General features: G+C 39.8%; 1 protein-coding gene across 3 annotated transcripts; it reads left to right on the top strand.

Annotated features, from left to right (window-relative positions):
- Nucleotides 1-2,490: 2,490 nt before the first annotated feature.
- On the top strand, nucleotides 2,491-23,652 carry mindy2 (MINDY lysine 48 deubiquitinase 2). Of its 3 annotated transcripts, none has more exons than XM_039794329.1 (9): nucleotides 2,491-3,489; nucleotides 3,928-3,985; nucleotides 6,292-6,356; nucleotides 13,194-13,352; nucleotides 14,547-14,649; nucleotides 16,277-16,419; nucleotides 17,226-17,399; nucleotides 18,354-18,545; nucleotides 19,413-23,652. In XM_039794329.1, the coding sequence occupies exons 1-9, from the start codon at nucleotides 2,593-2,595 to the stop codon at nucleotides 19,599-19,601; spliced, it is 1,980 nt and encodes a 659-aa protein (XP_039650263.1). In that variant the 5' UTR covers nucleotides 2,491-2,592; the 3' UTR covers nucleotides 19,602-23,652. The 3 variants fall into 3 exon arrangements, with proteins under 3 accessions (XP_039650263.1, XP_039650262.1, XP_039650264.1); XM_039794328.1 differs by having other exon boundaries at nucleotides 19,410-23,652; XM_039794330.1 differs by lacking the exon at nucleotides 19,413-23,652 and having other exon boundaries at nucleotides 17,226-17,417; nucleotides 18,354-18,487.
- Nucleotides 23,653-23,695: the final 43 nt, after the last annotated feature.

The following is a 23,695-nucleotide window of genomic DNA, read 5'->3' as shown; positions in this document are numbered from 1 at the left end:
AATAAAAACAATGATAATATAGAAATGACAACACCATTTAGAAATACATGTATACAATGGTATAAATATATACATTTAAATATATACATCTATACAATACATTGAAAGATTAGCTGGAAGTGATTCTGTCATCGGGCATGTGGTAGCAACTGTGGTGTTTTCAAAAGCTAATGACTCCAAGCTTTTATATAATTTGTATGATATAATTAGAGTCAGTGATTAGAGAGCTGACTCTGTTAAAAAGTTCATACTGTTTGTGGTTTTGTTACATATTATATACATTTAGGCAACTAAAAGCTACTTTTTCCACCAATAGGGGCAATTCTGTATGCAAGCTCACAATACTGTAACACAGACAACACACACACACACACACACACACACACACCAGTAAATAGAAAAAACAATGAAGAAAAAATTAAAAAGGTTGTAAGCATAAGGACATCCTGCTGACAGCAGCAACATGTTTAGCCTGGTTTGGTTTCCTTTGTTAGCCACAAAGTTACATCAAGTCTTTTCCGCTTCACCCAAATAATCTTTGAACAAAAACAGTACTGCATGTTAAGGATGTCTCCGTTGTCTTTATGTGTATGACATCAGCTGATAAAATAAATAAATGTTGTACTGTCTTTCTGCACCCACAGGTGCTTTGTGACTGGTGCCCCGATGGCCTGCATACAGGTAGCCCATTGGCCTACTTGGAAACAAATTCTTTATTTCAAAATTAATCTGGATTTAAATGTACTAAAATAGTTTTTTTTTAATTAAATCATCACATTGATTGAGAGCTCAATTTAATCATGGCTAACATAACAGCTTTTTTATTTTTGTTTATAAGTGTCTGTATTCTGTTGTATTTGTCTATGTTGTGTCTGTAGTAAATTGAGTTTTTGTTGTCTGTATTATCTGTTGTATGTTTATTGTTATCGGGCCCCCTCTGAAAAGCTTTTAGTTTATTTGGGGTTCCGCATTTCACGTAGCTTACATATGATCATTGTGCCTTCTGAGATTGTGTTTAATGATACAATGATGACGTGTGAAATAAACGTAAACAGTAAAAACACAGGCATTTGAAATGAAGAGGCTTTATATTAAACTGCGCAGTGTAACACAAATCTCATCAATCCTTGTCAAAAACATATACCTTGAGATACACATTGACAGCCAGGAGACATGCCTATCCCTTTTCTAAAAAATTAAATAAATGAAACATATTTCTCCTTGGAAGCACTTTCTCTGCACTGCCGTGGTGTCTCTAACAACATCTCTACCACTACAATGGTTTAGGTTATGGGTTATCATGGTTTCTTTGGGTTTGGGATGGAGGAAGGGTTTTTATGCAGTCTGTATAGTAAAGTAAGATCAACCTATTACGCTTTAAGGGAAGAGGGATAATGCTCCCATTCTGCTCGGGCGAGTAATTGCTGCCATCTAGCGACTGTACATGGTTAGTGTACGTGAATTGATCAGACCTGTCAGAATAAGAATTTACCCTGTGTGCAATAGCATATGGGGTTTCTTGCCATATAGATTACAGATTGTAGACTATTAAGAAAATTGGTGGTTAAATGATTAGAAAAGGGAAGTGATACAGTATGCTGCAACACCCTGTCAAAGCACTTGGTAAACTATTGTTTTTAAAGGTGCTAAACAAATAAAGTTATTATACCATTATTATTATGCTGAAATAATTTATAATCCATACACAAGCTTTGAAGGATGGTCTGGTTTTGCACCCGACTAAAGAAAAAAAATGTCCTGTTTTCATGTGTGTGCAAACCATAATCTGTAAAAAAGAACAATGAATGTGGTTCAACTTCACTGCCTCATAATTTCCAAAGGCAACGCGAGATGTCTTTGGTTTCACAAATGCGCGAGCACTCGTGCGCAAGACGATCAGGGCATCGGCAGGTTCAGTTCAGTACATTCAGGAGTCCTCGTAAAAGTAGGCACTTTTCTACAAAGTTTTGGGCCAGTGGAAATATTTTAAGCTTTTTTAAAAAATATTTTTTATTTTGTTACTTGCTGAGGACAATTAAGGGATGTTATGCTTAAGACAAACACTCTTTACAGTAGGCTACTGTTGCGTCTGTGGGAAGTGCCTATTAATTCAAAGATTGGCAATTCATTGTCCAAGCATTGTAAGAAATATAAGCTGCCAAATGAAAACACTGACATCTCGAAGATAACGTTTGTTTTGAGGTGGAAAATATAACAAATTCTGCTTTTTTAACGACTCGTCAATTAATATCAGCTAGAAATTAGCAGCCGAAGTGTACCTATAGTCATCCCAGCCATTAAAAAACGTTTGAAGAAATATAGTGAGTTTAAATGAATATTTCGGATGGGTCAGACCATGGATGTATTAAGAGAACGGTCAGACCGAGTGATAAACTTTAGATTAGAATCTGAAGTATACGAGTCCACGCAAACACATCACCGCCTGGCAGTCGGTTTTCTACCGCCCCCTTTGCTCGGCCTGAAAGCGTTTCACTCTAATGACGTCACTCGCAGAGTTGTCATGGCGTCTTTGGGATTGAAGCTGCTGCTGCTGCAACTGAGCTAAAATCTGTCGACAGTCTGTAAATCGAAATGGAGAAAAATGCAAACCTGCATCGAGACACTGACGGGAGCTCTTTGTGTGCCACGATTGCGGGAGAGATGGGCGATGTTACGGCTGTCGGCGGAGTGAAAGGAACAGCCGAGAAATGCAAGAATAGTGAGGCTCCTCTCAGTACTTTGGTTAACGTTAGTTGTAATAACAGCACCACAAATGTAAGTGCTCCCAGCGCCGTTAATGCAATTTCCAGTGCTGGAAAGTCTGGCGTACCAGAAGTGATCCAAGTCCTCCCAGTGCAGGAGGATACAAAGAACACCAACACGAGCGGGTCCGGGGATCAGATCAGTAACGGGATGGAGAATGACTCGGAGCTGGCTGCAGAAGATAGCGAGGGTGGTGCCTCAAAGTTAGTAAACAACAAAATCGACGGCCCGTCCTCACCTCCCGCTAAGGAGGGTACAGATGTGCAGGCTGTGGTCGTGGCTTGTGAAGAAAGTAAACCGACAAAACTTGCCAAACCGACTAATCTGTGTCCGGACAATGCAATCGCAGCAAACGTCAAGCCGGGGCTGTCCGGTGATCACACCTTATCGGAGGGATTGCCGAGTGGGAGTGACCCCGATCACAGCCTCGGTGTAGAGTCCCGAAGCATAGATTCACTCGAGTCCTTCTCCAACCTCAACTCCTGCCCCAGCTCCGACCTGAACAGTGAGGGACTGGAGGACAGAGGACTGGCCCTGGCCCTGCAGGGCGAGTACGGGGCTGATGGGACAAAGACTTCGTGTGCTAAGGACCGGGCCGCCGGCCAGTCCATATACCACATTAAGTGGATCAAGTGGAGGGAGGAGAATACGCCGATCATCACCCAGAACGAGAACGGCCCCTGTCCATTACTGGCAATTATGAATGTCCTACTGCTTGCATGGAAGGTAAAGGCTCTGAGATGAGCTTAGATTAATAGAAACTCCGTTCTAATTTAATACAAATAGACGAAATTATAAGGTAGCCTAGAGCTATGTCAGCACTAATGTAATTACAATGGGAAAAATGTGTTAACATTCAGATTTGCAAATGGTTAACATAGCCTACACTGACCACTAAGTCCTAGTGCCTCTCTGTGTCTCAGCACTTCCTCTTACAAAATGACATGTTCATATGCTTTTTCAATTTTAGCATTAGGTATAATTTAATATCAGCACGTTGGTGCATGTTGAATGCTGACATACTGTAGTGTATAAGGTGTCTACAAACTGTAGCACATGGGTCCCAACAGTAATAGTTTTGTCCTTGTAATTGTGTTGTGGTGATTTTTTGATAAATGTGTACTTAATCAATGAACAATGGGTGTCCATGTCTCTCTGTTGCAGGTTAAGATGCCACCTATGATGGAAATTATAACTGCTGAGCAACTGATGGAGTATCTTGGTGAGTGTTTGAAGCTATTAAACCTATTTATTGAGCAAGTTTATTTCACAACATTGATCAAAGGGAAACATCAGTGAATATGGCCCTCTTCTGCTTTTTTTCACCTGGCTTGATGGTGAGAATAATAACCTGCTTTGTAACTTGCAGAAGATAACCCATTTATAAAGTACTTCAACACTAATGTTGGCCTGCTTTTTACAGTGTTACCCATGAGTTAACACTTGTAAACACACTAGCCCATAAAGCCACTGGCATTGAGTTTCAACAGCCTAGTAAACATTCTCATGTTTCACATGCTCCCAAATTTTAGCCGTAACATACTTTAAGGTCATATATATATATATATATATAATTTATTTATTTATTTAAGAGTCAACATAGGAAGAGACTGGCTTGAACAGGGGAATCCCCCATGATTAAATCTTCTCCTGTTGCAAAGTAAACAGGAGCTACAGTATCTCTTTTTTTCTGGCTATCTCATGCCCTTCATAACTAAAATGACTCTTCAATAGTGTCTGATTACAGCAGGGGTTCTTTAGAGGTAGAGCCAGTCTTCACTAGTGTCTCCTCTCAGCTCTGTCAGGGCCTTCAGTATCCACCTCCATTAGTAGACTGTGTGTAAACTCTTTTATGGTAGATTTTACCCTTACTGTGATTATTGAACTTGTTTGTGTCCATGGCTCAAAGTGTGCTCTCATCTCTATAAATCACAGTTAAATAATAATGGAATTTCGCTGTGTTATTACAATTCCGTGCATTCTTTGTCTCCAAAAGTGCCCAATTTGTATTTGGGAGGATGAGTTCACCTTGTGCTTGCATCTAATAACAGCACACACAGTTAATCTTGTATCATGTTCAGGGGCTGCTGGATAAGTTCTAAACTCAGCACTCAGTTTGTCATAACACATTGACACAAACACCAAGGGTGATGATGGGTGACGTAGTTCAGATGTGGTGTTTAAAGTAGGTGTTGGTCGTCGTTCAGCAGTACACAATGTAGCATTGCCAGTGATCCAGATGCATAGAGGCAGACATGCAGTAGTAAGAAAATCTTGACTTGCACTTAAATCTTCATCTAGGGTGACTGCATGAAATCAAGTTGGAAGTGTTTTTTTTTAACTGCAACCAGCAGTTAGTCTTTTGTTGTGTTTAAACACCTTTTCAGAATCAGAATCAGAAATACTTTAATAATCCCAGGGGGAAATTATTTTTGTTACCACTCCAGGTATACAAACAACAAATAAAAACAACATATATTATCAAGACTTTTAACATGTATAATAATAACAAATATACAGTAATAATATATAAAATATGAAATATACAGTGTTAATGATTTCTTTTAAGAGTCTATGAGCCTGACTGGTGCATCAGTTTGATCATAGATAGGCTAGTTGCGGATTGGACAGTTATTACATACAGCATGCACATGTAGAAATCATTGTGCCTTTCTAGGCACAAATTACAAGAATCCCCCTCCCCCCCCTTTATATACTCCATTCATTCCTTTGCTTGAGCACAATACATACGAAAGTGTTTTTTTCTCCATGTGTAACTGTTTTTACTTAATGTAGCTGTTGATGACAACAGTTGATGGCATTTCTCTTCCAAAGTATGTGTTGACAGTGCAGAATGATACTCTCACCCGTTCCTAATAAATCAATGGTTTTCTGTGAGGCGTTTTGAAAAAACCACTTACGCAAGAGTTTTGACAGCAATAACAAGAATATATATTGCCATTAAATCTATGTGAAATAGTGAAAATGTTTTCTAAAAGCATAAGGAACTAAAACATTGTACAAGCAATATAGTATTCAAGAGAAAGACAAACTTCAACAAAAACAAACATGTGGTTTCAGGTGTCGTGGTTAGCTATGTATATGGCGTGCCTTGAAAAATAACCACCTACACCTAATCTAGTGTTAAGTCTAGATTTGGTTTTCTGTGTTAATGATAAGAAAGCCGCACATTTGTAGCGCTGATCAGGCTGCACAGCTTTGGAGCCGGACAGCTGCCAGTCTGCGCTCTCTGCTACAGAGCCGAGTCGACAAGAGCTCTCATGTGACACCGCAGTGGACAGGGACTCAACTGATGCTACATGTTTGGCACAGCCTTTGCTTGGGAAACAGTTGGCCAGTGCTAAACCCTCCCAATAGCTCAACAACATACTGTCACTGTCTTATGTACCAACACTTAAACTATGAAGCCATTGTGATAATCTGTAAAAGTAGTGATTGTTTTGCTCTGTCGATACACTACAAGTCAAGATATCTGCCAACATCTCTTTCCCCCCTGTCACTCTGCAGGAGACTACATTCTGGAAACCAAACCTAAAGAGATATCGGAGGCTCAGCGGCTAAACTATGAGCAGGTAAGGCCTGCCAGAACGCTGCGGAATATTATTGTTAAACGGGCATGTGTTTTTGCTTATGTGTGTGCATTAGTAAGCTGCTGACTGTTCTTGGTACTTAAAGAGCGCAGGGCTTTTGGGATGAACTCCCTCCCTCTTCCTCTCTGTGTTGAAACCATAATTGTGTAAGTTGAACATGAGCTCTTAGTTTGTCTCATCGACACACTTAAAATACCTCCGCTGTTGTCGCCGCTGTTATTGATATATTTTCATCACAGTATACAAAGTAAGGTGCACACTGCTCTGATGTGCATGTGCATTCAGTAGCTGCATGCTTGAACTAGGCTCACATTGCCAGACCGATCTCCACAGCACTGTGGAGTAAGGACACTACAGATACATTCTAGGATAGGTGAAAAAATGCTCTGGGTGGTTTGAATTTCTTTAAACAAATCACAATCGTCTTGGGCGGCACTAAGCTCCGGACGCAGTGACGGTGGCTCTGCAAAATAAAGGAACTTGTTTTGGTTAACATACGAAAACGCCACATACAATATTAAATTAAGTTAACTGTTCACACAATACAGTAACGTTAGCTGGATACATGGTTAAAAATAATTAGCTATTTACCAGTGTATCGCCGTATCATGTACTTTGTCCACAGCAATCCCGCCCATCGGTCCTAAAACTTCCCAGTTGGATAGTAAATGCTGTAAACATATTCTTTGTAAATCTTTAAATCATTCACTGAAAGAACCAAGCAGCCCTGCCTTATTGCACGATCCAAATTTTTCTTCAAAACTTGCCATTTTCAGAGTGTAGCTTGCTAGTTCGAAGTTTGTTGTTTCCTGTAGCAAAGGGATTTTGAGAACGGCAACACACAGAGAGTGGAAGGTGAGGGGCAAAGCCTGACATTACGCCGGATGTCAGCCTTTATCCTGGAAATGAACTTCCGTTGATCCGGACTATGCTTACACTAAAACAGGTTTGCATTTTTGCATTGAGGTAGCACAGAAGGTCAGTAGATGTTCTATAATACAGAAATTGAATATAGAAGTTGATTACAAACCACATAAAACTGCAGCTTAGCTTTTTCCCCACTTCTCTATAGGTTACATAAGATGTGTCTTGCAAGGACCAGGGAACAACAGGGGTCAGGAGTGTCAGATTATGTTGTTTCACATGGCTGTGATATGGCGAAGCATGGCTGGAATTATCAGTGGCCCTTGGAGATGGACGTCCAGCTCCCCTGCTTCCTCCCATCTCCGTTGCCTGCCTACAGTGTGGGAGAGGCCCTGCCTCTCCTCCTCTTGCGTGGCAGAGTACCAGCACATCTGTGAATGATTTGAAGCCACACTTGTCCCTCGTTCAAAGAGGAGAAAAAATAATGTGCAGTCTCCTCATAGAAGTTCACTGCAACGGTCTTTCTAAATTTAAGTTGAGTTGAAATACAACCTCTTAAATAAATCAGTGGTGTCCTCAGCATGCACAGTTAAAGTAAGGGAGTGGTAAGAGTTTGTGTTGCATAGTTATTATGGCAGTCTAATCCTAGACACTGGCCGGAGAGCTCTTTTGCACTGGGGGTGTCCTCATGTCCGTGTGCTGTGGTTGATACAGCATGTCGAGACTACAGTGGGCAGAGCTTTGGTATCTAAGAAAGAGCGAGTATGAAATGTGTTTATGTGAATGTCAAACAAAAGGTGTCCTCTTCATTATATCTTGCAGAGATGTGCTTTAATTGCTTATTGGATTGTTATACAATACAACTGAAGCCACCCTGACTCTGTAAAGAGGTGTAGGAGTTCATAGCAGAAGTAGTTCTATTTATAAATTCAGCTTAAAAAACATCATCTGCCACAGGAGTGTATGAGGATTAAAATAGCAGTTGCACGGCTGCTCTTTAGCTATTGTTAAATATTTACTCGGAGGAGCTGTGTAAGTGAGAGTGTAGTTTTGCTCTGCTTTTGTCTCAGTGGACCCAGCTTAACAGCACTCTTACAAGGCAATTCATCCATGATCACTGTTCCACCATTGGAGGAAATGAGTTATCATGTTTAAGAAGCCTCTTTGTTTTAATTTGGTGTGATTCACAGCAATGGGCCCTGTTCACAAATATTTCTTAAACCTTTCTTTTGTTCTTAGTTATTTTAGCAGATAAAATCTCAACGCAGGATTCTAAAAACATTACTCTCGGATCTTGCATATGTCCTTAAACTGTACTTTTTGATGATGAATTAATGTTATTTTTTCATACCAATCTGTTTAGTAGACTCCCTGGTCATCAAATGAAAGGCCATCTGAAAAGGAATCTATCTCTAATTGAGTAAGCAGAGACGTTAAGTAAGACGAAAACATGATGAGATGATTACTGATGGTGAAGAAAAAATGGTTTGGAATCATAAAAGCTCATAACGGGAGTGAAGGGAGAGAATGTGCTATCCGTTGTATAGGTCGCGGTGTTGGACACCGATTTAATTCTAGCAGGATCCATCAAATTATAAGATCAGAGATTAAGCTATACACAGGGTTATCAGATTGTTTTGTGGATCCATTACAATGCACAAGCATGTATCTTTGTGAAGGTTATAATCACTTTATGTTGAGAGGTGTTCTGTCCTCCTTATGTATGTAAATGGGGCCTGACAAACGTTAGAAATGTTAGATTAGCTCGATGATACATCCAACAGAAATGTAGAGCAGTGACAGCTGCTGGTGTGTGCCAGGATTCATAAAAGTATGACCCACATTGTGGGACATTACAGTCTTGTAAACTGTTCATTATTTACAGCTCCCACTGATGGGCCATGGTGTTATGTAATGGTTTACTTTTGTCCTCCAGTGATTTGATGTAATTTTTTTTCGGTTCATAGATCTGCTGATCTCATCTGTGTATATTTTTAAAGATTTACGTCAGTGCAGACAGACTCATAAAGTTTGCAACAACATGCATGCACATGACAAATATCTGATAGTTGCATTTAAGAAAAAGATGTTTTTTGGTTTAGCAATGGCAGAACATTTGATTACTGTATCAACCCAAAGCTGTTGCTCAATTGTGTTGCTCGGCGCTTTTAAACTCAAAATGCAGCATGAGGAAAACAGCCCATTGTCCAATATAGTTTTTTATATATTTTTATAGAGTGATGCTTAATTATAGTTTGTTGACTATAGTATGTTTTAATGGCCACGCAGCCATTATCAATTTAGATTCATGTTAAGAAATGAAAGCTTAGTAGGAACCAACTCCCTCATCTTGGCACTGTAATGCCATATTCTGTCAACTACCAGTTAGTTAGGGTTAGTGTACTTAGGATTTTGTTTTTAGGTACATTTTCGGTGAAAGTCACCAGAACACCTAGACTAAAGAGTGAAAGTAAAAATACAGAAAGGCCTCGGCAGAGTACTGTGCTGATGTTATACTGTGAAAGTGCATGCAACACAAGCGCAGATGAATGCGAGTGATGCTTTGCTAATCATCTGATCTCCAAGCGCTCATCTGCTGTCGGAGCCCTCTGCCCTAAAGTGAAGAGATGTGGTCCATTACACAGCTCTGCTAATCCTGCCATCCTTGCTGCTCATAAACGTCCTAATCCACACACTCAGATGAGCCAGCTGAAGGCTTTTCACCTCCGCTCTCCGCGCCGAGCATCATAGCTGAAGTAGCTCAGCGTTCATGGGAAGTACAGTATCTTTATGGTTAGTCTATATCCTTGACGTTCTTCCGGGATTGCTCCGGTGCCGCAGGAAATTCCGCCAGATGCATGTGTTTTCGCTGATGTCCGTTTCCTTCTGCTTTCTTTTTTGTTGGAATTTTAAACTCCAGTGGATTTATGATGACTATGGTTAACTGCTCCTCAGATCTCTGCAGGGTAAATTGAGACAGCTAGCTAGACTATCTGTCCAATCTGAGTTTTCTCTCGCACGACTATTCTGCAGCGGCTCCGTGCGGAGTTGAGCACCGCTCATGACCATTGTGATTGGTTTAAAGAACCTCCTCCGCTCCGCAGCGTGTGGATGGTCTGGCAAAGCGAGACTACTTTTACGGTAAACCTAAAAATAGAGTCTACACACTATACTGTGAACTTTTGCAAATTTATTTTAAAATATGAGAGCCGTTATACTCCTCACTGAACATGAAAGACTGTTAAAAGATAATTAATTTAGAAGCCTTTGAAAAAGTTCACTTGAACATTTTAAGTCAGCGTGACATTTATAATACTACACACACGAATGGTTTGCAATACATCATGGAAAATAAAGATTCACATTCTTTTTGGATTAACAGTTTTTATTTTTATTTATAATAACAAACACAAAATGCAGAACATACCATTCACACCATGAACACAATCCCTCCTCCTTGAACCCCACAACCCCACACACACACACACACACACACACACACACACACACTCGTCATCACCACTTCGTTATACAAAAATTAAGACAAAATAAAAATAATAACCATAATATCCAATACAATACAATAATATAACAATAACAAAATAGACAGTTGTAAACCAAATACTTTTTTATATATATATGACAAAACAATAAGCACATAGTATATGCCTCTCCACAGTACATTAGGAGCCCTCCAGAAAACTAAAATGACAATACAACACGATGACATAATTTTATATCTATGATTACAATACCATACTGCTGAAAGTTGGTATGGACGGTGGTATTGAATTATCATCCAGGACTGTTTCAAAGCTGGTTAACTGCAAATATCTGCAGTTTGTAGACTCAGGTTTATTGTTCTGGTATCTGTAAAGTAATTGGCTTTGCGTTCAGGTCATTTTTCCTGTATCTCTACCGTCTCTAGTAGTTTATTGTAAATGAGTTTAAATTAAATGGAACTCACTCACTACACTACTCACTCACAACCGAGTTGTAGGGCTCAGCTGCCAGGCTTATCTTGATCCCAGGCTTATGGCAGCAGAGGTGTAGAGCCAGCTGGGAAACATTGCTCTGAGGCTTAATGTAAGAATTAGTCTGTTTCGTTGGGTTCTCAGGAGTGTGGATGCATACATATGAGTCACATACAGTATATGGCATACATATGATGTGATGTGTATATAAAGTCACCAGTTTTCACACCGTGCAGTAAACGGTTGTTCTGCTAATTACATCCTAACTCAAAATGTAAGGATGAATGCTAGTCATAATGGAAACAGTTGCTTCCACTCAATCGTTCAGTCACTGAAATAAAGGAATTTCTTTCTACATGTGTATATTTTTGGCAGCCTTTAAAACCGTGTCCTCTACTACCAGAGACAAAAACATAATTTCAAAGTCAAACCATAGTTTTTTTTTTATCGTGTGAAAAGCAAAAAGCAGCATGTAGAGTTATTATTCTCAGCTCTGTTTGTGCCACATGAATACTGGAGAAGACAAATCCAATTAACAAATAAAAGAAAAACCTGAAGTAGGATATTTCTGTAAATGTTTTAAAATAAAAAAAAATAAAAAATTCTTCATTATTTTTGTTTATATAAAAAAGAAGCACTGTAATAACAATTTTGTAACTTGATTTTTTTTTTAAATGAAGCTTCATAATAAAATATTTAAAACAACAGGATATTTCTGTAAATAGAATAATGTTTTGGGGAAATCACAATTGCAACAATCAGCATTTGTCATTGTGCATTCACCTGGGTAACACATATAGAAAACAATGGTAAGCTGGTGAAAAACTGTTAAAGAAATGGCTGCACAGATTTACGAAGAATTCAGGCAGAAGTTCTTACAGACCGCTGAAGGCCAAAGAGAAGTGAAGCAATACTTTCACAGGTCTGTGTAACATTAACAAAGCAAGCACACAGTTTTATTTGAAACTGTCAACAACAATTTGTCAACCTGGCTGCTGCTTTAAAATAGGTCCAGGAGTCTGTTTCTCGGGGTCTTGAGTTTTTTCCAGTCTGTTCATATTGAGGGGGGTTGGTATCATGTGAAAAAGTAATGTCAATACCTTCTGCTACAGTGAGTCGTCTCCCATCATCTGGACAAAAAGACAATGTATTTAGTTAAAGCTAACAAAGTTAAAGTTGATATTTCATAACTTACCAAAAGAAGTGAATAATGTGTAAACCATCCATTTTACCTATATTTATAATTTTTTGTTTTTTGAGAAGGTCTACTGACTATCAACACGATGGTAGGTCATCCTGTCATGTCTCTACTGTCCGCTATCGGAAATAAAGTTTAAATTACCCCAAAAATACAACAAAGGCTGTGTTTATTGCAGGGCTAATGGATTGCATTATATCGTCAAGTGTTTTTGATATTTTGTCCACCCCTTGACAATATTATCAAAGGGAAATGGCATGGCTCACAATGATGAGCCTGAGAGCTAACTCAGAAATGTAATATCAATTGGTTTCCTGGCAGCGTCTTCCATTTCTTCCTGCGGTTGTAAGTTGATTGACAGTAAGCAGAGCAAAACCTAATAAGTACAGTAAATGTATAAAAAAAAAAGACTCAACATAGTCACAGTGAAGTAACTATGAAGCCAGAATATTTAACAAAACCAAATTTAAGGTGTGAGTGTGTGGAAGCTGTTTTGTATCGCACAGAAATAAATGGCAGCTAATGGCTTCTTGTAAATGTAGAAAAATCAATCCCTGATAGCTCCAGCTCTGCTGACTGTGCAGACAACAATAAATAATGTAACAGATAAAGACAGCTTACAGCACATAAAAATAGCTGGATTGGACACAGCATTGGGTTCTGTGTAATGTGTACACATAAAGATGCAAACATGTCTTTTTCAGAGATTTGTTTGTTGTTCACATTGTTGAATCCCAGCATTGTTATCACACAGTTCCTCACAAAAATCTCCTTGTTTCCTAGAACATGAGTGATGCCATGGCAGTGTTGCACAAGCTGCAGACAGGTCTGGATGTGAACGTGAAGTTCACAGGGGTGCGAGTCTTCGAGTACACCCCAGAATGCATTGTGTTTGATCTGCTCGACATCCCTCTCTACCACGGCTGGCTGGTGGACCCCCAGGTGAGATTGACTTTACTCGTCACTGCTGTTTCTCTTTACCTCGCAGACACAAACTTGTCTTATTGTCGTCCTCTCTATTCTTGACACATCTCTTTCAAATTCACTACGAGTAATGCAATATTCTACTCTACCTGCCAATTCTTGCAGTTTGTCTGAGGTCGCTTTTACACTTATAGTTCGGCTCATTGTTGCCGCCTAGATTTTGTCTGTTTTGTATCAACTCTAATGTCTAATGAACCTAGAAGTGTGTTCATGACGTCAACCCACAGGACTGAGCTTTACTGAAATGAAAACCTGACGCCTTGCACCATAGAGTACCTTTGAAAGCACTTTATAAAATAAATGTATTATTATTATTATATGACTGTAAAAATTTGGTCTCTACATTTTGCTCACTTGACTGCCAGACATACATGTTATAATAGTTACCAACAGGAGATCACTTCCTTGACAATCAGCAGATGAGTTGCATACATGTAGAGTACCCAGGGTCCTCATGTGAGGAGGGCCCAAAAAGATGCTAGAATGAATAGCTGTGGATGCGGGGAGGGGCCCATAGAAAATGCCTTTCTAGAGGGCCCATAATTTTGTGCTACGCCCCTGCATGTAATAGTAGTAATGTCATATCTACTACTACGCAGTTGTGTGGTTGGCCCTGTTTCCTTTCCTGCTACAAACTAAAACCTCTAGAGTTCTCTTCGAAGCAGACCACCTTCTTTTAAAGTGGTGTGTGTAGTGGCCGGATTGGCTCAGTGGGTAGAGCAGGCGCACATATACTTAGAGGTTTATACCTCGACGCAGAGGTCCAGGGTTAGAGTCCGATCTGTGACGATTTCCTGCATGTCTTCACCCCTCTCTCTCCCCTTTCTCACCTAGCTGTCCTATCAATGAAAGCCGTGAAAGCCCTTAAAAATAATCTTTAAAGTGGTCTGTGTGCAGTTGTTTTATCAAATTCAATTTACAGCGTTCGCACCACCCTAAATAAAGATAATAATTAACAGGTTAATGCACCAGAGTTCATTAAATGTACCAAAAAAGGGTTTACATTTACGCAGTGTTAGTACTTTCAGTGTGAACCCCTTGTCACCAGAATGTTTCTCTCGGTTATACATTTTTTATAAACTACCGTTTAGTAAATCGCATCAAAGCTTGGTGAATGTCCTTTCCAACAGCTTTTGTTGTTTTTGTTTGCAGATGCAAGACATTGTCAAGGCAGTGGGCAACTGCAGCTACAACCAGCTAGTAGAGAAGATAATATCCTGCAAACAGTCAGACAACAGCGAGCTGGCAGGAGAAGGTGAGTGCTTTCTCTTTACTCCCTCTCTATGTTCTGACCTGCCTGACTCCCCTCCTGTCTCCTCTCATCTCTTCTCCCCTGTGTACCTGGAGGTGGAGAAAAAGACACAAAGTCATACATTTTTGGGGAAGATTTAAGGTTAAAAAAGTTGATCTTCTGGGCGCCTGAGTAGCTCACCTGGTAGAGCAGGCGCCTATATGCAGAGGCTCAGTCCTCGACGCAGCGGCTCAGGGTTCGAGTCCGGCCTGCGGCCATTCGCTGCATTCCTTCCCCCTGTGGCTTCCCCCCCTTTCCTGTCTACAGCTGTCCTGTCTGTTAAAGGCTAAAATGCCCAAAAATGATCTTTTAAAAAAGTTGATCTTCTGGGCAAAAAGAGATTCAACATTTTGATTTAAAAAAACAAAACAAACCTCTTTCTATTAATTTTGTTAAATAAAAGTTAGTCTAATAATCTTAGTTTCATAAAGCGTCACAAGTACAACATTGTACAGGAACAACCTTGTGAGGCGTAACATTAATTCAGTGACACATTGTTTACATGAGATATGTTTACTGGACTGTCCAGTGCAAACACATTCTGCCCAAAACCACAGACCAAGTTCAAATGAAACCAGGACATCCAAATGAAATGACCTACTTCCACAGCTTCCACTTTTCTTACAAGCTGTCAGTAACTTCTTCTCAACTAAAAATATTTGCTTATTCAACACTGAGCTGCCTGAGTAGTCAACACATGGAAGCCTTTAGTTAATTATGATTTGAAATTGGAGATTTACTCCTTTCTGTTGTATTTCTGCATTTGTAGCTGAGAAATTCCTATGAGGGCTTGATTGAAATGGTTTGATGCTGATGCTACTCATCACTGCTTGAAGGGATGAGCTTTCAACCACTTTAAATGCACTGATATAACTCTCAGAAAACTAAACCTCTCTGAGTTTTGTTGCCATGCTTTAATATACTTAAATATTTCATAGGAAGTATTTTTTATAGTTATTTTCTGTAAATCTCTAAAGGTTGTGGCTCATTCAAGGGTACGGTTTTCTGTCTGTTTGCTCCACATTGAATGCCACTCTGTCTTACAGATGTCACTCACCAGCTGCCTCTCAGCCTATATTGAGTTCACTATAGTTACTGTGACCACTTCCAGCAGCACAGCACAGTCAGAATGTGCAAATAGCTACTACAGACATTACAGCAGGTTTTCCAACATGCTTTCCAAATAGTGATCTATGAATGAGTAAGGATTGCTTGATTGTGCGGATGACTCATCCAGTGGTCTGCGGTCTATTAATGAAAATATTTGTAAATCAAAAAGAGTTCATTTACAGGTAACATATGAAAGTTGTGCTCCCTCCTAAGCTAAATAATTGAGTATCTTCAAAACTACTTTAGTCGCTCACAGGTCAACAGGTGAAGCTTATCAAAATAAAAGCATCATAATTAACATAATGTCACTCAGTTTCAAGTCAATTCTGTCTGTATATTCTGCAAAACCCACAGACTAAAAGCATAAACAAAGATACAATAAAGTATTCAAGTAGGACTCACCATGGGTGTTTATGCATCAATCACAAATTCAGCCTCTCCTTTTTTGTTTTCCTTTATGTCCCCCCTTCTCTCGCCCTAGGCATTGTTGCAGAGCAGTTTCTGAGCAGCACAGCCACTCAGCTTACGTACCACGGCTTGTGTGAGCTCACCTCCACCGTACAGGAGGGAGAGCTCTGTGTCTTCTTTAGGAATAACCACTTCAGCACCATGATCAGATACAAGGTAAACACTAAAAAGTACTGACAACACGTTTACTGTAAGCATTGGCATTATTTGCACGAGTTAGATTGAGAATCACATGTGGAGCTTACTTTAAGAAATTGCAGCACTTTAAATGTCAGGATGTGTTATGAACTGTTCCTTCCAGTCAATGACAAGCGTCTTGAAGCCCTTTACTTTTACAGGACTATTACTGTGTTTTCTATGTAATATTTTAATGAGCATTTTGACAGAAGCCTCCACCTCTTAAAGGTTGAGTTATTTCTGTTTCATTGCTAATGTTCATACAGATATCAATTGTTGCTATCTACCTGTTAGCAAATTCGGAAGCACCGAATCACCACCAATCAGTATTTTACCTACGTATTTATGTGTAACAGATATACAATATGAGACCAATAATGATGACCCTTTTAAGAAGTCTGCATCCCACCTCTAACAGCCCCTGCCCACAGCTAGCTGGACATATCACTGCAGCTTGGACAGATTGTTCCTGTTATCTGCAGGAGGGGAAGTAGAGCCTGCTTACTTTAATTTTGAATAGTACTCTATCATTGCCAATGTAAGCAAAGCTGTGTGTATCACCGATAACCGCCAGACAAAGCATCATGGCAGTAAGCCCTCTTGCAATCACTTAGCTGCACTTTTACATGTACATGTACATCCAATCGCACATGATGAACAACCATAAACAGATTGTGCGGGGGTGTACTTACAGAATAAACCATGCAGTCCTGTATGTCTGCATATAGTGTAACACTGGTAAGATGTGTGTATGTAATGTGTGTGTGTGTGTGGTTGTTTCCTAGGGCCAGCTGTATCTCCTGGTTACAGACCAAGGTTTCCTGACCGAGGAGAAGATCGTCTGGGAGAGTCTGCACAACGTCGACGGAGACGGCAACTTTTGTGATTCCGAGTTCCGGTTGCGGCCTCCCTCCGATCCAGAGACTGTGTATCGCGGCCAGCAGGATCAGATAGACCAGGTCTGAGCACTGATGCAGGCAAGACTAGCAGAACCAGCAATTATCCAATCCAAAACCATGATTGTGCTTAATCATGATGTGCCAAGACAGAAATACAAGACCAGTAAGGTCATACTGGTCTTGACTGTACTTCTTAACAGAAATAAGAGAAACACTGAAGGAAATGGGAGACAAATAGAGACAAGGAGAGACAAACACAAAACAAAACACATGGTGACATCACATCTCAGGAAACTAAACTTTGTACCATCCCAGGCAACAAAATAAGGGAAATTTCCTCAATAATAGCTGTGTTATAACTTCCCATACCGGCTTTTTAAACACACAGGACATCCTAAGAAGCAAATGTCAGGGTTGCATGGCGCCCACCTCCGTTCTTAACCATGCTTTGCTGTACCACACCGGCCCCTAATGCATCGGGTTTATGTCTCCTAGGCACTCTAACTGGTTTCACAGCCCTCTGCTCATTGGTCGTCCAGAGCTGTCTAAACGCAGAGCTCACTGACAAATTGTCTGCTTTTTCTCCCACACACACAGACTAGACAAAAGCATGGGGGCTATTACTTTTTATTCTCCATGCTTACCCAGGCCCAGCCCCTCCTTATCTCCAAGATGAGGTTGGCGAGAAAAATCCATTCAGGCAATCGTCTGCACTCATAATGAATTCCGTTAGATTGGAGAAAACTTGTAATGATCCCAGTGTGGTAATTGGGTCTTTGTCCGTGACGAAGTAGATGACATAACAGAAGATGCCAAATATAATAAAATGGATAACACCAGCGTGAAGGATGTTTTGTAAACTGCACCACAGCTAATTACTACAACAAGTACAATGAAGATAGTGCAGCAAATGAAAATGAATGAAGACAGACACAAATGGCTCAGTCACACTAACAGAGTTGCTCCTAAATCATCGAGTCTTTCCCTCTCTTTGTGCACGTTCATGTGTGTCAGGACTATCTGATGGCGCTGTCACTGCAGCAGGAGCAGCAAAGCCAGGATCTACAGTGGGAGCAGCTCCCCGAGGGCATCAGCGACCTAGAGCTGGCAAAAAAGCTTCAGGAGGAGGAGGACCGACGAGCCTCCCAGTACTATCAGGAGCAAGAGCAGGAGCAGGCGGCGGCGGCGGCAGCAGCAGCAGCGCAGGTGGGGAGGGAGGGGCGGGGGGAGATAGAAGCATGTGGGAGAGGGAGGAGAAGTAGGGCTTTGTACAAATGTGGGGCATTTCATGTAGCATAGAGGGAAGTTGCTGGAGACAGACGGATGTCTGCACCAGAGAGTTTGAGCTATAAAGAAAGAATTGAAGATGACAAGAGATGATGATAGTCCCTTTTTTTTCTTGTAATGATTCCTTCTTTCACTGTGAGGTCAAGACTCAGGCATTGTCCCTGCTGCTGCTTATGTCATGACTCCCCCCTATGTGAAATCTACAGTATATTGATTCATTTATATGACATAATCAGAACCAATGTGGCATTGCACTTTTTTTTAACAAGCTCTTGTTTCTTGTTGTTTTGTTAGCTTCTCTGTTAATTCTTTTAATAAATATGCATGCCTTTTTTCATCATATATTTTTGAACAGCATATACATCTGAATGTGGAAACTAAAAACTAAAACCCTTCCCACCCGTTTCTTTCTTCTTATCTCTTTTTAAATACACCTAAGTAATGTCACTGACATATACAAAATCCAAAAAGAAAATACATGTAAAAGTATAAACTAAACAAATTCCAGAGCCTGCATTTCACTTCTTATAAGGCTATAAGTAATGCTATTTATATTCCTATTCAAACATGACCCAATACCCAATTCATGAGGAGATTTCCAACATCACAGTGTCTGAAATGGTTTCCAGATTTCTTCATTAACACTCAACTTATATGCAATATTTTTTTAACCCAGACATTGATATATCACTTTAATCCAGTTCAGAGCAACAAGTAGCTTTGCTTGTAATATACACAGATCTATGAATTTATACTCTTGCCCTTTCGGTCCTGTTTGTCCAGCAGGGCCAGCAGGAGCCTGCCGAGGGAGACGAGGGGGACAGAGGCGGTGCAGGAGCAGGCGGAGCAGCAGCCGGTACTGGGACGGCAGCAGCAGCCGGAGCCACACCCAGCCCAGAGAAAAAACAGTCCTCTAGCGGGGAGCGCAAAGCCAAGAAAGAAGCGAAGGATAAAGACAAATGTGTTATTTTGTAACATACAGCCTGTCTGTGTGAGTGTGAGTGTTTTATGCATTTGCTTATCTGTGATAAGGGGACAGCATTTGTTTCTCCACGGACTGGACACACAATGCCCAGCCCCCACTTGATGACAAACAAGGGAAGGAGACGTTTTGAGGAGAGACTAACAGAGGGTTTGCTGTTCCCAAACCACTGGTGCCTGCTATCCTCTATCCTCAGTGGAACCTGGACATCAGAGGAAAGGACACTACAACGACAACTACCCCTGGTCTTTCATAGAGTCGGCCAAACTTTGTTACAAGTTGCACAGTGCACTATATTTGTGATGTGGAGTCAAGTTGATTTGGGGTGGTATATTTTATAGCAAAAGATATAATCTGAAGAAACAAAATGTCACCCTTGCACGATGTTCTTTTCCGAAAAGAAAGTATCATTAATTTCACTCATTTTTCATTACTGCAGCTCATAAACCTTTTTTTGTACGTATCAATATTCACGAAACTTATATAGACAGACGTGCGTTTTTTAAGTTGATGCCAAGATTCACATTTTATTTATTTATCTGTGTAAGAGGTATCTTTTGGGAGAGGTTTTATTTTTTTCTGCAAACTGAGAGGGATTTGCTCATAATGTTGCCAGTTGGAAATCCGTGTAACACTATTTGTCCCCTCCGAAACACTATGTACCTAAGGGTTAATTAATGCCAGATAGCTGCCAGACACTGTAGCTACGGAACAATATTCATCACAGCTAGCCCTGTTCAGATTTGCCTTACCAGAGTATGGCAGTGTTGTATTCTGCTCTGTTTGAATGTGAATGTGAATGTGTGTTTGTTTTCATGCGTTCGCTATGTACAGTACACGTGCGGAATCCTTGTCTCATTTACCGAGCAACACTGATGTAACAAGTTACAATTTGGGAAAAGCCAAATCTTTTACGCTGTATTAGTTCAGCTACAAATACAGATTTCAACAGGAGTTTTGTCTGTTTCTGCGTGAGACACAACTAGCTTTTGGCAGATTTGATTTTGTGTTAGAAGTCACCCAGTTTCGAGTGTATAGTAGTTCTGAAAGGCCATTTTCTTTCACGCAGTCTCTTCTTGCAGCTTCCTAGAGGAGGGAGAGTGTGTGTGTGTGTGTGTGTGTGTGTGTGTGTGTGTGTGTGTGTGTGTGTGTGTGTGTGTGTGTGTGTGTGTGTGTGTGTGTGTGTGTGTGTGTGTGTGTGTGTGTGTGTGTGTGTGTGTGTGTGTGTGTGTGTGTGTGTGTGTGTGTGAAAAAAAATACTGCAGAATTCATGATATTATATTCTTCTAAACTAGGAAGTTCAAATAATATATGTGATATTGTACTACTGACATGTACTATTCTTTTCCACAAACCTGAATCCAAACCCCAAAATCTGTGACACATCACATTAGTTTCAACTCCAGTTACATTGTTGGAAACCTGACTTGTTTCCTGCTGTAGCTATGTTGAGTAGATATTTTCTTCCGTGGGTTTAATTCAAAGTCGCTTTTTCTAGCCCCCTTCTGTGTAGAAATTCACCAATGTGAAATTCAGAGGGATGTAAATTCATCAGTTGTTTTTGTGGAACATAAGGCCAAATAATCAAACCGCTGTCCTGGGGGGCATAGGATATACATTGGAATTCTGTGGTATCACCTTTAACTTGTGTGCATTTCACTTCAGCGTGCAAACACATGATGTACATATTTACCTAATGCGTTCTTATAATAGATTTAGCTAGTGGTTTGTGCCATTATTGTACCATGGGACTGCCTCCTGAGAAACTTTTCTATCTATACATTCCAAGTGGATGCCTTGACTCGAGCCTTCTGTTACAGACTGAGGGAGACAGTTGTCATAGTTCTTTGCAGTGCTTGTAAAGTGCGGCCTCCATTATTTTGTTCAGTGAAAACAAATTCACTGTCCGGACAGGACAATTACATTGAGGCAGAAGGCTTCCTGCTGTGTGGGAACCCTTTCTTATGGGCTTCATGTGATGGCTGGAGTTTGAGCTCCATGTTTGTTTGGCCCTAACAAGGCTGTGTTTTGTATATATATATAACGCCTTACAATATTTTATAGGACATATAGGATATATACATATAGGAAAGGAAACCGGCGCATTACCAGAACGAGACAATCCATGCATTTTTTTTCACATGAACATCAGAAATACTCTCAGGCCTTTTGTGAAGGGACATATCCTCCAGTGTCTTTTATGTTCCTTGGCCTGTAGTCACTTTCTCAGTCGCAACTTTAGGTATCCGCTTATGTATACACACAACTATTTTGACACTTTGAAGGACTTTAACACTATATTATTTAAGACCCTCATTGTTGAACTTGATACTAAAAAACTATGAATTAAGCTGCTCCTGTTGTGTTAACTTGGACTACCTGATAGAAAATAAAAACCTTGGACAGGGTTAAGAAACATGAATTATGTACACTTTTCATTGACTCCTTAGCATCTTTTTTTTCCATGCAGTTAAAACAAATAACACATATAATCATAAGGTAAACGCAAGAAGGCAGAGGGGAAGCTTTCAGCAACATTGTGCTTTTTCTTTTTTTGTCCGTCTTCTGAATTTCACCTCATTTCCATCTCGGCCCATCAAGTGAACATGCTGATTAAACATTCCAGTGGAAGTTTAAAAAATGGAACTTCACTGAGGGCAGTTTGAATTGATATGAAAATTTGTTATGTTGGTTGATGTTTGTATGAGTAAAAAGAGTGCAGAGTGACACATGCCACGCATTTTTATTACTTCAGATTTACTATTGTGCATTAGCTTGCTATCCCTAGTCATTACTACCAGAATATGATATTTTTGTTGTAATGTTTGTTTCACCCTAGTTCCTAAGACAAATTGATCAGAAGGATATTGTGTGTTCAATGTCTCAAAGTGGTTTTTATTGTATGCCTTGTAAAAGTGATGGTGGGGTAAATGCTGTAATCTTAGTGTTTTGACAAGGTGGTCGTTGAACAAGTAGTCGTCGTAATTGGTTTTGCACTGTTACATTGATATGCACTAACAGAAGAGAAACATACCTCATTTTATACAGAACATAAATTGTGCAAGAGTGCTATTGTCCTTTGGGTACCTTTTGAAAACTGAATAACGGCCAAAAGAATTATTTTAACAACATGGTAGTGGTATCTTAAACCAGCTAAATAATATTAATTTGTAAAAGTATGAAAGGGTTGTTAACATTTTTTTGGCTTAAAATGAAAGTACATTTGTTAAAAAAATATTACCACTTCAATAGAACTTGCTGTAATTTGATATATTCAGGTTAGTGGTACACCTAAACCAGGCAAAAGGCTACCAGTAAAAAGGCCTGAGTACCAGCACACAGATGAGGAAGATGTGAATTACAACGATAGATGCTGTCATTTGATTGGTCTAACAGAAGCAGTTTTTCTCAAAGTACAGAAGAAAATATGTAGACAACACTGGTACTCGACTCAATCAGCAAAAAATGGTGGAGGTGCACCCCTAATTCAGGTAATTATTTTTCCAGTCCAGAGTCCATCATTTAACTACACAACTTTTCACAAATACACTCAAACTTTGACAAACAAAAAAGGGGGAAAGGGTGCTTTTTAAGGCTTCAATGTTGTCATCTTTGTAGCAGAGGGAAATGTTCATTCTTGTTGCATGAGACACACATCCAGAGTGCTGAACAATCTAAAGGGAGACGTTTTCTTTAATGCAATATCAAACTCCCAGACTGTACTTTGTGGACTGAAAAGTTAGGCAGAGTAAAACTTTATTAACGACCCCAGGAATATAATTTCCACTGTACGGCCCATTTTGTTTATATTTCACATAAAACATACATGCAAAAGGAGTTTGTGAATATGGGAGGTTACTCATTTGTGTTGATTTCAATGTTCATCTATTTACATAAATGACCAAATAATGTATGTAGCCTTTCACAGTCACATAATGTATATGGTGATAAATATATATATACATATATATAACAAAATGCCTTATAGACGAGGGACATTCAACCTGATTAAAAGTACCTGGATATTAAAAGACTAAAGATCAATAGTTGCTTTGTTGTCATTTGTAATGAGCCCTGATCACTTTGA

Source organism: Perca fluviatilis, chromosome 3 (genome assembly GCF_010015445.1).
Source record: "Perca fluviatilis chromosome 3, GENO_Pfluv_1.0, whole genome shotgun sequence".
In the NCBI taxonomy this organism is placed as follows: Eukaryota; Metazoa; Chordata; class Actinopteri; order Perciformes; family Percidae; genus Perca; species Perca fluviatilis.
This window is presented reverse-complemented; position numbering and strand designations above follow the sequence as displayed.

Excerpts from the sequence above, each read along its gene's own strand:
- mindy2 (XM_039794328.1), top strand. The coding sequence starts at position 2,593 with ATGGAGAAAAATGCAAACCTGCATCGAGACACTGACGGGAGCTCTTTG. Across the intron at positions 3,986-6,291 it reads GCAACTGATGGAGTATCTTG|GAGACTACATTCTGGAAACC; the intron begins GTGAGTGTTTGA and ends GTCACTCTGCAG. Across the intron at positions 18,546-19,409 it reads CGGCAGCAGCAGCAGCGCAG|CAGGGCCAGCAGGAGCCTGC; the intron begins GTGGGGAGGGAG and ends CTGTTTGTCCAG.